General features: G+C 33.4%; 1 protein-coding gene across 1 annotated transcript in view; it reads right to left on the bottom strand.

Annotated features, from left to right (window-relative positions):
* Nucleotides 1-547: 547 nt before the first annotated feature.
* Nucleotides 548-15,489, bottom strand: part of MED23 (mediator complex subunit 23) — a 56,617-nt gene continuing 41,675 nt past the window's right edge. The window contains 9 exon segments of the mRNA XM_074309820.1: nucleotides 548-1,321; nucleotides 3,696-3,827; nucleotides 4,526-4,646; nucleotides 6,424-6,557; nucleotides 6,559-6,639; nucleotides 12,676-12,748; nucleotides 13,066-13,231; nucleotides 14,344-14,580; nucleotides 15,268-15,484. Of these exon segments, the coding sequence (XP_074165921.1) occupies nucleotides 1,151-1,321; nucleotides 3,696-3,827; nucleotides 4,526-4,646; nucleotides 6,424-6,557; nucleotides 6,559-6,639; nucleotides 12,676-12,748; nucleotides 13,066-13,231; nucleotides 14,344-14,580; nucleotides 15,268-15,484 (1,332 nt within the window). The 3' untranslated portion in view covers nucleotides 548-1,150.

Raw genomic sequence — 15,489 nt, 5'->3', positions numbered from 1 at the left:
TTCTTATATGATAGGACTATGGAGGATGGGGGAACAAAAACAAAAAAAACATTCTGTGATACTTACTTTAAAGTGCTACATACAAGTCATTATTTTACAAAAGAACCCTGAAGAAAATTGAGACCCAACACAACACAATATAGGTATAAGAATATCTAGGTTAGGTTAGGTTTCCTCAAAGGTTCTTTCAAATTTGCTCTGGGAAGAAAATTCAAATGACCAATAATATTAATAAAATTTATTTAATTAAAACAATATTTTACAATTCTTACAAGTATTGGTTTTGTTATTTGCACATCAGAATTAAACCATATACAGCACAAAATCCCACAAATTTTTTATTATACAAATATAAAGGTTTCAACATTATAAAAATTTGGTTAAGACTAGGCAGTAGAATCATATCATCATCCAGTTGTGTAAATCAATCTTGAACTTAAAAGCAAGAATTAGTCTTCTTTGAAACATGATTTTCTCTGCAATGTTTATGAACTTATTGAATTTTATTCTCTTTGGTGTCTTCCAATCATAAAATTGGAATCATAAATTTATTACCAATTTATTTTCTTTATTGGAAATAGTGGAAAATGCGAATGAAAATTTACAATGATCTTTTTTTAAAAATAAGAGTAAAAAAATTCTGTTATCCTTTAACCAAAAAGGAAATTATACAGTTACCAATTAAACTAGTTTAAAAGAAGAAGACTAAGGGGAAAGAAAGGAATAAGTATTTATATACTGTCTACTATGTTCCAGGTACTGTGCTGAGTGCTTTATAAATACTTCATTTGATCCAACTCTAAATATTTTTCTGTTGGATACCATAAAAAAATCCACGTTTGAAAATTGTCACCGAAAATAAAAAGAAAATAGGTGACAAATAAAGGAAAATTTAAAGAACCTAATAAATAAAATTCAACTGATCGTTACCACCACTATGTTCCCAGAGTACATAAATTCTTCTGGATAGCCTAAGACTATTCTATCCTCTTGGGATAAATCCAGATAGGAGGTGGTAAAGATAGATATCCAGTAGATCCACCATGTGTATGATGCCATGCAGCAGAAAAGAGTTCATACCAATTGGGTTTTTGTCACCATTTCTGAAGTAATCAGTGCTTTAACTTTCATAATGGAGCAATGAATGGCTTTACTGAGTTACTGGTAAAGCCACACTGACTGTCACCTGAGTGGACTGAGGTGCTGGAGATCCACTGTTTATGGTTTGTGGAGGTACTGCAGGTTCCATTTTGCTGATATGTGTTATGAATCGCAGTCTGAGTTTTAAAGCTGGTCTTAAATTGCAGATAATCTTTTCTACCTAAAAAAAGGAGAATATATGCAAAAACATTAGATGTCATTTAGACTCTAAAATTTATGAACTGAGGAGAGTGAGATTTGAACTAGCCTTAGGAGTTGGGCTGTTGTTTTTATTTGTACTCTGTTCTCAAAAAGGACTATAACTTCACAAAGGTGATGCCATGACCTGTAAATCATAGGCCTTACTTTCTTTTCTGAAGCCATCTAATAAAAGATGCTCCAGTGATAAGATCTATATAGATCACGACAACCAGAATTGACCCTGGATGCAGTGGGAAAACCTTAGCCTCAATGTTACTGAGGTAAGCCCCACCTCAGTGATTAAGGCTAAGTAATAAATGAAGCAGAGGGGAAAAAACAACAACACAGGGAGAGGAATGAAAACAAATACATTCACACTGAACCAATCAGGGCCCAAAGCAGATGGGGAAAAATTTGGCAAGTGTTAAAGTTGGGGGAAGACGTTCCAGATATAGGAAACAGATTCAGATGCATTAAATTAAATTAATGACAATTAAGTAATACAATTTGGCTACAGTTAAGGAGTACAAAGTCAAGAAAAGACAGTTTAGTGGAAGATTCTGCATAAATTCAACATTTATTAAGTACCTCTTGTACATGAGGACAGTGCCGCACAGTAGCACAGTTACAGGAGAAAGGAGAGATCAAACATACACAAATCAGTTAGTTCCAGGGACTGAGCTAAATGTTGGTATATAAAGAAAGGAAAAAAATACAGTCCCTTTATTCAAGGATCTCATTCTAATAGAGGAGATAACTAACGTACAAAGAACTATATGAAGATAGGCTCAGAGGGAAGATATTTTTATTTTAAGGGAACATACATATATTGGAAATGATGTCAACACAGAAACAAGATGACAACAGCCTGGATATGTAAAATGGCAAAGAGGATATACAAAAAAAGTAATCTAGAAATATCTAAGTAGAAGTTTTTAAATATGGTAGAGAAGAAAATTATGGTGGGTTATGGGAAGAGGTATAATCTAAAATGATCAGAAGAAGAAATCAAAATTAGATGGCTGAGGATTTTAAACAGTCTCTGGAGCCAATATTTTAATCCCACTGTACATTTATGAAGAGAATGATATAGTCAAGGTCAATCTTCCAGAATGGACCCAACAGAATTAAGACCAAAAGCAAGACAAAGGAGTTTGGAGTTTGACAGGAAATTAGTAAACTTTTAAAATTAGAGTAATGAATGATTAAGGTTTTGAATTAAGAAGATTAATCTGCCATCAATGCATAGCAATGATCGGGATTGTTGGTTGGGACAGTTTGGAGATAGGAAGAATTATTAGGAAGTCATTATAATGGTGCAGGTGAAAGTTAATGCTAGTCTGAAGGAAAATGGCAGAAAGAATAAAATAGATGAGAAGATAGAATCTGAGAATGTATTAATGATGAATGAAATAAAGAAATCTAATATGAGAGACAAAGGGGAAGGAACCAAAGATCACAATCATGGATGATGGAAAAAAGTCACAGCGCAAAAAAGGGAATGCAGAAAAATAAACAAGCTTATAGAACTCCCTTTCCCTTCCTTCAGGCATTTTTATCAGCTGTGAGACCCTAGGCAAATCCTTTAGTATCTTTCAGTCTCACTATCTCCATCTGTAAAAAAGAGAATATCAGCACCCACCTCACAGGGTTGTTGTAAGGATCAAGGGAGATAACATGTGAATAGCATTTTGCAAACTATAAAGTTCTATATAAATACTAGCATTAGAATTATCCCCCTCTCCTTGCAACTGGCTGAAAATTCATTAAACCTGAATCTGGAATCAAATGTGAAATATCATCTTATTTTGTGCCATTTCCCTATTTAACAAAGATTTTTCTGGGTCACAAAGAAATTAGATTCATGTTTTCTATTTCTAAATAGGTTAAGATACTACTGTTATAGTGACAGCAAATCTAATCTTTCTTAGCAAATCCCTTTGATATCAAAGTCTCCTAAGTACATTCTACTTCCCAATTTTCTACATCTTAAATAATTTCCTTAAAATTTCATTTTAACATAATTTACCTTGGACTTACAGATTCTCTCTTAATAAAACAATGCAGAAAAAAATTTATATTACCATGCTTTCCTGATTTTGTGCAGCAGACTTTAGAAGGGAATATACTCCCCAGGGAAGGGATATAAGCCAGATCAAAAACAATCCTGTGTAAAGCACTAGTAAGAAAGCCATCAGGTCTAGACAATATAATCCATTAAAAAAAAAAATATATATATATATATATATATATATATATATATATATATATATATATATATATATACACACACACACACACATATAAATATTTATATTCAATGGTCCAGAAATGATTCATAAAGTAGTACTTACCTGATCTTTCACACTATCACCAGTAAACATATACTTCATATGATATAAAAAATCACAGATGGGATCCATGTAGTGTAAGTGGGTGCTACACTGGTCTACATTCAGAAGCATATCATAAAACGCCACTCCAATCTGTTTGAAAAACAAAGATTAGCTGATAAAATGACCTTAAATTATCTGACAGATTTTTTTCAGATTTATTCTATTTAGATTAATTACAGAATAAGTGTCCAGAGACAAAAAATACATGTTTTAAAATGTCTGTGTTCTAGTGAGAGTTGAATCAATACTTTAATAATTCAAAGGATCTATGACCTCCTCAATATGGAAAACTACTTCAAGCGGAACAGATCACTACCCATCCATATATCATTTCATGTGACTTTTACTTATGTTCATCCACAAGGAGTTTTAACCTTACAATTGAATAAGATTCTTCATTCCAGTAACTTAACTAACACAACTCTTTTTCCAGACTTGATATAACATCTCCCTTCTTAGGCAAAACTGTCTACTGATAATATGCTACAGCCTACCCACATACCTACATGCAATCCATTCCATTTCCTTTTGACTATGTTGAAACTTTATCCCCGACTGGTAAATAACTGATCATTGTATTTCTACAGAAAAATTTGAAGTAGCCAACATTTCCCCCCAAGATATAACAAGCTGGAAGGATCATAGAATGGATGTTCCTGCCAACTAGATAATAATAAGTTAGTGGATTAAGTACAATGACTTCATTTCTAACTTCTGGTTCATAGTAATAGTTCCCCATTGTTCATAGAGTACATACAAAAAGAGTGAAGACAAAAGCCATATTTTACCTCTATCATGCAGCGAGTTCTCTCTTGCTGAAATCTTTGTAAAAACGGTCCTACAAGGTGGTACACATAAAGTAACTGGAATTCAGTCTTTACTATGGGAAGGAGTGCTTCAGTGAGGAACCTGGTATTCAAAGATAAATCAGCAAACATTTATTAAGTGTTTATAATGCACCAGGCACCATGTTCTATATGGGGAAGAGTGTGTGTGTGTGTGTGTGTGTGTGTGTGTGTGTGTTTACCTGTAAAATATACAAAATAATATAATACAGTCAAGGGCAGCACTAGCAGGGAGTAGGAGTAGAAAAACAATGTGAAGACTTCATGCAGAAATTGGTGCTTGAGCTGACTCTTGAAGAAAACAAAAGATTCTGTGCAGCATGTATTAGAAAGGAGCACCCACTTAAGGCATGGGGACAACTTAAGAGCAAAGGCACTGAACTAGACTGTCATATGTGAAGTATTAGTAAGAAAGCTGACTGATCCAAGTCAGAATGAAAGAGAGAATGATGCTTAATAAAGCTGGAAGAAGGTTGGAAACAGGTTAAAAAAGGTCTTTAATGCCAAAGAGAGTTTATATTTGATCCTAGAAGCAATAAGGAGCTGCTGGAACTTACTGAAGAAGAGGAATGATATGATGAAAAGAAAAGGGACAATTGTGGAGAATGGTGGAAGCTGAGCATTGAGGTGGAGAGTACAATCAGGAAGTTAAGCATGATTGATTGATGAGCAATATTGAGATCAATAGAAATACCAGATGTTGTGAAGGTAAAAACATGGACAAAATTTGATGACAGAATGGATAGCAGGTAAACGGAGAGTGAAGAAAAAAGATCAAAACCAGGGTTACTAAAAATACAGTTCTTTCCACAAAAACAGAAGTCTGAAAAGGAATAGGTTTTGGGGAAAACAAACCACAAAACAATCAGCACTATTTATTAGAAAGAAAATGAGAAGGAACACTGGGAAATGAGTGTAAACTGTTTGCATTTTTGTTTTTCTTCCCTGGTTATTTTTACCTTCTGAATCCAATTCTTCCTGTGCAACAAGAAATTCGGTTCTGCACACATAAATTGTATCTAGGATATACTATAACATATTTAACATGTATGGGATTGGGCCTGCCATCTAGGGGAGGGGATGGAGGGAAGGAGGGGAAAATTTGGAACAGAAGTGAGTTCAAGGGATAATGTTGTAAAAAATTACCCATGCATATGTACTGTCAAAAAAAAAAAAAAAAGTTACAATTATAAAATTAATAAAAAAGTACAAAAAAAAAAAAAAAAAAAAAAAAAAAGAAAGAAAGAAAGAAAGAAAGAAAATTGGACTTTGAAGTTAAGAGAGCTCAGTATTAGAATCTCAGTTCTAATACTAGCTACCAAGACCAGATGAATCGGTTCAAGTCTTTGAAGTCTCAGCATCCTCATCTAAAAACAGCATTACTAATACCTGACAACTTCAAAGAAAGGTTATAAGTGAAGCATTTTACTGCCTTTAAGAGCAATACAAATACAAACAATTATTTTTAATTAATGGAGGGAAAAGGGAAATTCCAGAGATCAGATAAACTCAAATCGATTTCTAATATTTCAGCACATCTAGTACCTTATATAAAGAAACTGTGGAAAGAGAAAGAATCCAAGGGATTAGAAAACACCGAATCATCACTAAAAGAATTATATTCAGTTCTTTTTTTCTGTCTCTTGTTATATCTATATTAAGAAAAGTTAGATTGATTTTTGATACCTTTCAAATTCAAAAATGTAAATGCATATTCAAATATAAAACAAACATGAAAATCCATCTTAATCATCAGAATACTATGTTTGCAGTTAATGGAGCTTTTGTTATAGCCTACTCAAGACTTTTTACTTAATTACTAAGGTAGCTACACCACTTACTTGGGGATGAGAGAAAGTTGTCCAATGCTAGAATGATGCCACACAGCATGTGCCAAAGCCAAAGTGTAGCTGCAGCTCATCTCAGAATAGGACTGGTGACAAGCAGTAAAGTCAAACAGTTGAAATGGGTATCCAAACCCATTCAGTCTCAGAGATGAAGCTTGGGCTGTTAATAACACTCACAATTCGATCATGAAGGACAATCCAATATGGCTCCTTAAAAAGAAATACCATCACAAAAGACTTCAGAGCTGGTGTTCTATTCACTGAGCCACCTAGCTACCCTCATAAATACTTTTTGAAGGACTGTCCTAGATGATTCCTAATACAAAATCACATCTTTCTATCATCAAAATTGCATCTACAATATCACAAGGTAATGAATTAAGGAATACTATGATTTTTTTTATGTTGAAAGATATGTTAGATCCAGTATATGTATACATATTTATTCAAGATAATTGTATAATTGCACAAGAAAAATCAGATCAAGAAGGAAGAAAAAGAAAAACTGAGAAAGAAAACAAAACGTAAGCAAGTAACAACAGAGAGATTGAGAATGCTATGTTATGTTCCACACTCAGTTCCCATGGTCTTCTCTCTGGGTGTAGATGGCTCTCTTCATCACTGCACAAGTGGAACTGGTTTGAACCATCTCAATGTTGAAAAGAGCCATGTCCATCAAAATTGATCATCGAAATACCATGATTTTTAAAGAATCAAAATTGTGGGTGACCCAAAAAGCAAAAGAGAGATGTAGTATGGATATCAAAAGGCTATAACAGATCCCCAATAATGACTTTTGATGAAAAATACAAAAATAGAAATACAAAATAACATACAACAAAGATATAATTGAAAAATGATATGGGACAGTCATGTAGTGAGAAGGAGAAAAGACCAGGGTGCTACACTGGTTCTAAAAAATGAAGCAGAAAAGCACCTGACATTTGGTTAGTTGTTAAAAGTACTTTCCCCACCTCTGTTTTTAGAGATAGAACATAATAAGAAAAATTCTGGACTTGGAATTAGAAGAGATCTATGATTTTTATGCTTACTATCTGGACAGTCTTACCTCTCTAAACCTTAATCCTTTTATCTGTAACATGGAAATAATGACAGCACTTGAATTTGTTAATTTTAAGTATCAGTGTTATATACATGTTAAGGTAAGCTCTTTCAGGACAAGAACTATTTAATTTTTCTTTTTCTCTTTTTTTTTTGCTTACATAGATAAAATTATGTAAAACATTTCCATAGTAGTTATTTTGTATAAGACTTGAATAAAAGAAAAAGTGCAAAATAGGATGCTTCATTTAGTCTATATCACTCAGTTTTTTCCTCTGGAAGCAGATAATTAATTTTCTGGGATTGTTCTGGAGCACTGCACTACTCCTGTAGTTCATTGCAATAGCTAAGTCATTCATAATGCTTCATTGAACAATATTCCTGTTACTGTGTACAATGTTCTGGTTCTGTTCACTTTACATGCATCAGTTCATCTAAGTTTTTCCAGGTTTTTCTGAAATCATCCTGCTTATCATCTAGTACAGCACAATGGTTTTTTCATCAGAACTATATACCACAGCTTATTTAGCCATTCCCCAACTGATGGGCATTTTTATGATTTCCAATTCTTAGTCACTACAAAAAAGAACTGCTATAAGTAATTTTGTACAAAATAATACTGTATAAAATAATCTATTCCTTTTTTTGGGATGTCTTTGGGATATAGAATTAACACTGATATTGCTGGATAGAAATACAAAATAACATACAACAATGGTTTTATAGCCCTTTGGACATTGTTCCAAATTGCTCTTCAGAACAGTTGGGTCACTCCACAACTCCACTAACAGTACACTACTGTCCAAGTTTTCCTACATCCCCTCCAAGATCCAACTTTTCCCTTTTTTTTTGTCATATTAGCTACCCTGAGAGGTATGAAGTAGTACCTCAGAAATGTTTAAATTTGCTTTCTTCAATAGTGATTCAGAGCATTTTTTCATATAACTATAGATAACTTTGATTTCTTTGTATGAAACCTGCTGTTCATATTTAATCACTTATCAATTGGGAAATGCCATATTTTTATAAATTTGACTCAGTTACATATATGAGAAATGATACCTTTATCAGAGATACTTATTGCAAATATTCTCTTCCCCCAAGTTTTCTGCTTTCTCATAATTTTGGCTGCATTGGTTTTGCTACTGCAAAACCTTTTTAATTTTATATAATCAATATTTTCTATTTTACATTTTTATAGTGCTTTACATCTTCTTTGGGCCTAAATCCTTCCCTTATTCATAAATCTGAAAGATAAACTATCCCATTCTGTCTTAATTTGCTTATGATTACCACCCTTTATGTATAAATAATGTACCCATTTTGACCTTAACTTGGCATAAGATGTGGATTTGTTGGTCTATACAGTTTCTGTCATACTATTTTTCAGTTTTCCTAGCAGTTTTTGTAAGTAAAGAGTTTTTGTTCCAAAAGTTTAGATCTTTGGGTTTATCATGTAACATAGTAACCAGTAACACTATGTTACTAGTGTCATTTACTATAATGTAATTTGTACCTAATCTGTTCCACTGATCTACTATTCTATTTCTTAGACAGTACTAGATGGTTTTGATAATTACCACTTTATAATACAGTTTGAGATCTGGTAAGGCTAGACTACCTTCTTTCGCATTTTTTTTTTCTCATCGATTCCCTTGATATCCTTGAGCTTTTGTTCTTCCAGGTGAATTGTTATGATTCTTTGTAGCTCTATAAAATAATTTTTGATAGTTTAATTGGTGTGGTACTGAATAAATAGATTAAGTAGAATTGTTGTTTTTATTATAGGCTCAGCTTACCCATTAGCAATTAATATTTTCCCAATCATTTAGGTCTGACTTTGTGTGAAAAGTGTATTACATTTGTGTTCATACAGTTTCTGGTTTGTCTTGGCAGAATCCCAAATGTTCAGTTATTTTAAATGGAATTTCTCTTATATCTTCTTGCTGTACTTTATTGATATTGTACAGAATGCTGATGAATTATTTTGGTTTATTTTGTATTCTTCAACTTCTCATTTTTCTTTATATCTCTAGTATCTAGCATGATCCCTTATCATCATAGTGGATACTTAATAAATTATGAAAGAGAATTCAGTTAAAATATTCAGCAAACTCTAAAGCACTATAGGTATAACACAGTGTGATGCAGAGTGTGCTAAGCTGTCTCAGGAAGCTCTCTGATAAATACATACACACTAGCTGTGTCAACATGATCAAGTCACTAAATCTAAGGGAATTCATTAAAATTTGATTTGAACTAGGATAGTGGTTCAATGAGGGGAGTTCCCTATACCCCAGAAAGTATTAAGAGACCCTTCCCACAACCCCGACTATTCTGCATTTTCCATCTATCTCCCCTGGAGTGATAGATATCATTCAGGTGTGATGATTGCTATTAAGACCATTAAAGCCTATGTCCCTTTATTAATCCTTCTCATCTCAGATTAGATTTAAGAAAAAGAATGCCAAAGACTTTTAGGGAATTTGAATTTTGCCCAACTTGGTAGAAGGGTAGGTAGGCGGAGGGAAGGGCATAATTGCAATAGGGGCACACATACCCTGCCCCAGCAGCTTCCCAACACCGGCACCTGCAGGTATGTGGGGGCGGGGGGAGAGAAGTTATGAGAAGATGTCAAGATTATTTTGTGTAGTGTGATGGCAAACTCAAAATCAATTATTGTTGCTCTTGAATTGGTTCAATAAGCAAAATTTGTTTAATAATTATGCTAAAGATTGTGACTGACGTTATGGGTAGAATGAACTGTTTTATTGGCAATTTTCTCTTAGAAGTGACCTATCCAATGATGAAATCTGGACATGGCTGATAAAAAAGATAATCAGGAAGCACTTAACATAAAATTTAACTAATAACTTTTCTCTTAAATGATATTAGTTATCTATGCTATGCTATATCATTTTATGTTTAACTAATGAAGGTAATCTATGACTCTGGGATTGTACCTGCTGAAAGAAGTAGTAATAACAGGTACAAAAAGAAGTATGGTAATCCTAGCAAATCTCAAAAAGGAGAGATAGAAAGTAAGGATGAATAAACATGTAAGTGGTTTTATAGTACTTACCAGAGAAAAGATACTTATATAGCATAAACATAAAAACAAAGTCCTCAGTGGGCTTAAGGTCTAAATGATTAAAATCTCACATTAAGTTATAAGAGAAACAACTAAAAGCATTACTTCTAAAGTGCTTAAGTTTTTCAAAGCTTTTCCCTCATAATTACCTTTGAGAGATGATGACACATTTTACAGAAGAAATTGAAACTCATAATGATTGTAAAACTGTTCAGGCTCAAAAACTAATCAGATGAAGAAGCCATTATTCAAGAACAGGTCTACTACCCCTAAGTCTAATGCTCTTTCTCCATATCACACTTCTCTCAACAGTGGGAAGCGGAAGTCAAAAAATATACTTACTGGGGCAGCTAGGTAGTGCAGTGGATAGAGTACCAGCCCTGAAGTCAGGAGGATCTGAGTTTAAATCTAGCCTCAGACACTTAACACTAGCTGTGTGACCCTGGACAAGTTTCCTCAGCCAAAAAAAAAAGTATACATATCAAACGACTGATCATTCACAAAGTAGAGGAAGAAACAACAACAACAAAAAGCTAAGATTTCCAATTTAGTTTTCTAGAGGCAAATTTGATATCATAGGATTTGGAAGACCTAGGACTAAGAGTACAACTTATTCCAAAGGCCTTAAAGGGAATAGAAGGATGGGGAACAGGTCAAGTAGTAGTCTGAAGGGGTGATAAGACATAATCACTATTAAAATAATATTTCTTAGTCCTTTTAGATGTATTAAAAAAAATTCTAATTAGGTTTCTATCTTTTTTCATGTGTTATAATGTTTTGAGTATGATGTCCTTACTCCATTTTCCCCTTAGTCCTGTGGCACGGGGCTTATTGCACAATTTTGCATAGCTCAGTAATTTCAGGAACACATCTCACATCATGGTAAAACTGACTATACACAATAAATTGGAGATGATAAGGAAAGGGAAGAAATATTACAGGAAGCACCTATAATATTCAGATCACCTAGAAAAAAGAAACAGATGAAAATGTGGAAAACAGATCCCAATTCTGGAACATAAGCATGACCTGGATATCTACTGAAAAGATTTCTGGCAAAAGCATAGCAGATAAATGATTGTTTTTATAACACTTTTATCCTTCACATAGAGAAGGAAGCAACAAAAAAAAAAGCTATGAGAGGGCTATGGACTAAAAGTCCTCCATATTAGAATTTGTGTAAGAGAATAAATGAGACGATGTTCCATACAACTAAGATTTTGGGAGAATAAATTGTAAGATTCAGAGAAAGGATGGATAAGATATTATGGAAGAGTGAAATTTTGAAGACATCAGAGTAACAATTTCAATAAGGAAGAAAAAATACAAAAGTTGGCATGATTCTGTACAAACAGTATTATTGGAAGTGTTAAAGATCAAAGGAAACTAAGATTAGAGAATTATAAAGACAAGATCAAGAAACCTTTTGGCTATTCTGGTAAAGAGGTGAGTAGATCAAAGAAAAGCTTTGAACTCTGTGAGGATCAGCTAAAGAGAGGCAGACCTAATCAATTCTAACTTTGTTTTCCTTCTTCAAAAGAGAGAACAAGAGGGTGAAGCTATGTGATGTAGTGAATAGAACACTGGCCCTGAAGTCAGGAGGACCTGAATTCAAACCTGGCCTCACAAATTTACTAGTGTCACTTAACTTCAATTGCTGAGAGAGAGAGACAGAGACAGAGCAAGCACGAACTGAAAAGGATGGAATGAAAATGGCTAAAAGAGAACTGAAATATAAATTAAAGCAATAGAAGAGTACCTAGTAGTCCTTTAGTGAAGTTAAGTCACTAGATTCAACTCTCCTATACACCAATGTCCTGACAGAAATAGTAAATGTAATTGCTTAGGCCTGTAATCTTTTAAAGATCATCATGAAAAATACAAGAAGTATTACAGGATTATGAAAAGGTGAACTGGTTGTTTTGGGAAATAAGAGGTTTCCCTCACTAAGTCTTTAAATAAAGGTGAAAATAATAATTGTCAGATATTTTATACAGTACAAGTAGTACTTGTTTCAAGTACAAGTAGTGCTTGATATCCTTTTGACTTTTTGATCTATCATTATTAAGTACAAATTAAAAACATCAACTCACTGGTAATGCAGTGATGATCAATCCAATTGCATTCATCCAAGCAGTAATATTCTCTCTTCTTACTAAAGGTTGACTGCAAGCAAAAGAAAAGAAAAAAATTTCCATCTACAGAACATTTCAAATTTTATTTGATTATAGTTTCCTTTTTTTTGGCATATATTTTGATAGAACTACCTGAGAGGAAAAACAATTGTGACTGTTTCTTACACATTTTCCCCTAGCATTAATATATCCATTTGATAATAAATCTTATAAAGGAAGACTAGAGAAACAATGACTTGGGGACTATATGTTAATAGTACTGATAAATCAGGAATGCAGAAGACTTCATAAAATGTTATTTTATTTAGAATATCTTGTGCTTACTGACATATAAAACAACTTACATACCTTTTCAGGACTACATTTAGAAGAGCGTTCCCAACATCCTTTCCTGGAACATCCAAAGCCATTAACTCCACACATGTAACATGAAGAGCATGGGCAGCTGGATTGGGAAACTCATTGAATCTCCAGTCACAATTTGGAAATGGACCAGGAGATTTACCAGCCATAGGTATGATCAATCAAGGCAATAATATTGGGACCCAGTTTGGTAAAATTCAGAAAATGTGCTTTAAACACATAGGCAATGTCATCAAGAGGAGGGAGTAGAGGGAGGGAGGGGATAATTTGGAAAAATGAATACAAGGGATAATATTATTTAAAAAAAAAATTACTCATGCATATATACTGTGAAAAAAATTATAAATAAAATTTAAAAAAAAATCAAATTAAAAAAAAAAAACACATAGGCAACATATTAGGACTATTTTTAAGAATAAAAAACATTAAGTCTGTTCAACACTAAGGCAAAGGGGGTTAAGAGAGTTGGCTTTGGAACTATAGTACCTAAGTGGGAATCCTGGCTCTGCCACATACAATTTATGATTTGCCATAAGTCACTTAACATTTCTGGGTCTATTTCTTAATAGATAATATTAAACACAATGAAAATAGAAGTGGATGAAAAAATCCACACATTTTAAATTCTCCAAATCAACTTAAAGAAATTCTGCCACAATATTAGAGTCTTATTGTAATGGTAGAGATAAAGAGAGTAATTAATCTAAGTACAGAATTTTTTCTTATCAACAACATTATTTTCTAATGCTCTCAAATAAAAACTCAAAAATCTATATAAGAGCAGAGAGGATAGAGCACTGGCCTGAAGTCAAGAAGACTTAAGTTCAAATTCTGCCTCAGATATGTACTAGTTGTGTGATCCTGGGTAAGTCACTTAACCCTGACTGCCTTGAAGAAGGAAAAAAAAAAATCTATATAACACAATAGCTTATTATTCTATTCCCTGGTACTAGACAATATGACCAATGCAATTTAGAATGACAATATTTAGAAATAAAAATAAACTGAATGATATAAAGCTAAAAATTTCTTTCAAATAAATATTTTTCTAGCATGGATTTAATATTTTTTAGAGGATATTATATCAGGTTTTCAAAATGAACTCAAACAGAAAAAATAGGCAAATTACTCTAGAAATCCATATTTTAAGAATAGTAGAAATAACCTTCTTGAAAAAGGAGAAAAGCCTTTTTTATTGAAAACACTACTACCCCATTGGAAAACACACACACATATATACACATACATCTTGAAAAAGGATATTATCTACTAGTCTGCCAATAAGTCTGCAATAATAAGAGTCCTCTGGGATCCAAGGGTTCTCTTCTCGTGTATTCATAGCATTTTTGATATATGTATCACTTAAACACCAGCCCTGTGGCCGATTATCTTTTAGTGAGCCAATGATAGCATGGACAAGCTTCCGTTTGAGGGTTGGGCGCTCTCTTAGATGCATCTCATAGTAATGTAGCGTATTATACAAGTAAGTTACTGGACGGTCTGCCAACAAAGAAAAATATGATCACAGCAGCACTTGCATTTAGTTGATGATTAATGATGAGAAAAAGTTAATTGTTCTGCTTAAGACAGCTCTCTGAAAAAAGAACTGAGAAGCAGATGAAAATCTCTGAAAATTAAAAAGAAAAGCATAATAATGAATGGTTTTTAATTATAAGTAAAAGCAATTGTGTACCAATGAAGAAGTGGGAAGGGAGAACAAGATTGAAATATGTATTCCATAAGGATGCTAACATCCATATATTTTCAAATAATTTGTTCCAGTATTCATGAATTGAAAATCAACCCCTCCTCTAAAACTGTTAGGTGAAATATTTGCCCATTACCATGAAAAGGGATCATTTTACTAAATTAAAGCTCAAGTTTCTGCTTGGTTATACTTGGCCTACAGAATTTATGGACTCAGAGAAAGGGCAAAAGATTGGGCCTGTAATTTCACTGGTAAAGGGATCTTCCAGATAAGAAAACACTCTCTACCCATGCAGGTTGGCATCTTCTCTGCAGCTTATTTTGAGAGATTAAGGGAATTGCCCAAGATAACAGGCTGGGTCAGAGGTGAGGCTTGAGCCCAAGAGTTCCTGGCTCCAAGGTCAGCTCTTTATTCACTGTGAAACACTTTCTCTTACTATGGAACTAATAAAATACAATTTACAAATAAAAAGAGCTCACCATGAAACTTGTATAAGCCTCCCAAGTGATCTAGAAGAGTCTCCAGTGATTTGGATACTGGCAGCAATTCCAAAAATCTGTGGATAACTATATCAAATACAGGCAGGAATCGGAGACACACATTTCCAAAGTAGATTGGAAGATAGGGAAGCTGGATCTGCACGGGAGGATTGACCTGTTCTGCTAGGCCCTCAAAATACAGCTTCTCAGGATATTTCTGTG

The sequence above is a fragment of the Sminthopsis crassicaudata genome, chromosome 4 (genome assembly GCF_048593235.1).
Source record: "Sminthopsis crassicaudata isolate SCR6 chromosome 4, ASM4859323v1, whole genome shotgun sequence".
Lineage (NCBI taxonomy): Eukaryota > Metazoa > Chordata > Mammalia > Dasyuromorphia > Dasyuridae > Sminthopsis > Sminthopsis crassicaudata.
This window is presented reverse-complemented; position numbering and strand designations above follow the sequence as displayed.